At 46.3% G+C, this 311-nt stretch overlaps 1 protein-coding gene across 1 annotated transcript in view; it reads left to right on the plus strand.

Annotated features, from left to right (window-relative positions):
* Positions 1 to 83: 83 nt before the first annotated feature.
* The window catches only part of CSUI_006574 (bromodomain-containing protein), a gene marked incomplete at its 3' end in the record, with an annotated part of 8,368 nt that continues 8,140 nt past the window's right edge, over positions 84 to 311 (plus strand). Inside the window, exon 1 of the mRNA XM_068066730.1 lies at positions 84 to 299. Coding sequence (XP_067921293.1) covers positions 99 to 299 — 201 coding nt within the window. The remainder of the gene's footprint in view (positions 300 to 311) is intronic.

Consider the following 311-nt stretch of genomic DNA (forward strand, 5'->3'; position numbering starts at 1 on the left):
TATCTATCTATCTATCTCCAGTGTGTCTATCTTCAATATATCTATTAGTCTGTTTCTTTCCTTTCCTTTCTTCATTCATGTAGGTGTTCGATAACTGTATGACGTTCAATCCTCGTAATGATGAGGAGTGCGGGTGGCTCCATGAAGTGGCTCTGAAGAAGAAAGAGAAATTCTTAGAGAAGTGGAAGCGCTGGTCACCGAAGGTCTTTGCAGCTTATCGGCAACAGCAAAGTCTTCTCTCAGCTTCTAGTAGTGGTGTACAGACACCTCATCATGGGCCCCCTCTTCAGCCATCTCGGGTCCCCCCCCCC

The sequence above is a fragment of the Cystoisospora suis genome (assembly GCF_002600585.1).
Source record: "Cystoisospora suis strain Wien I chromosome Unknown contig_3352, whole genome shotgun sequence".
Taxonomy (NCBI): domain Eukaryota; phylum Apicomplexa; class Conoidasida; order Eucoccidiorida; family Sarcocystidae; genus Cystoisospora; species Cystoisospora suis.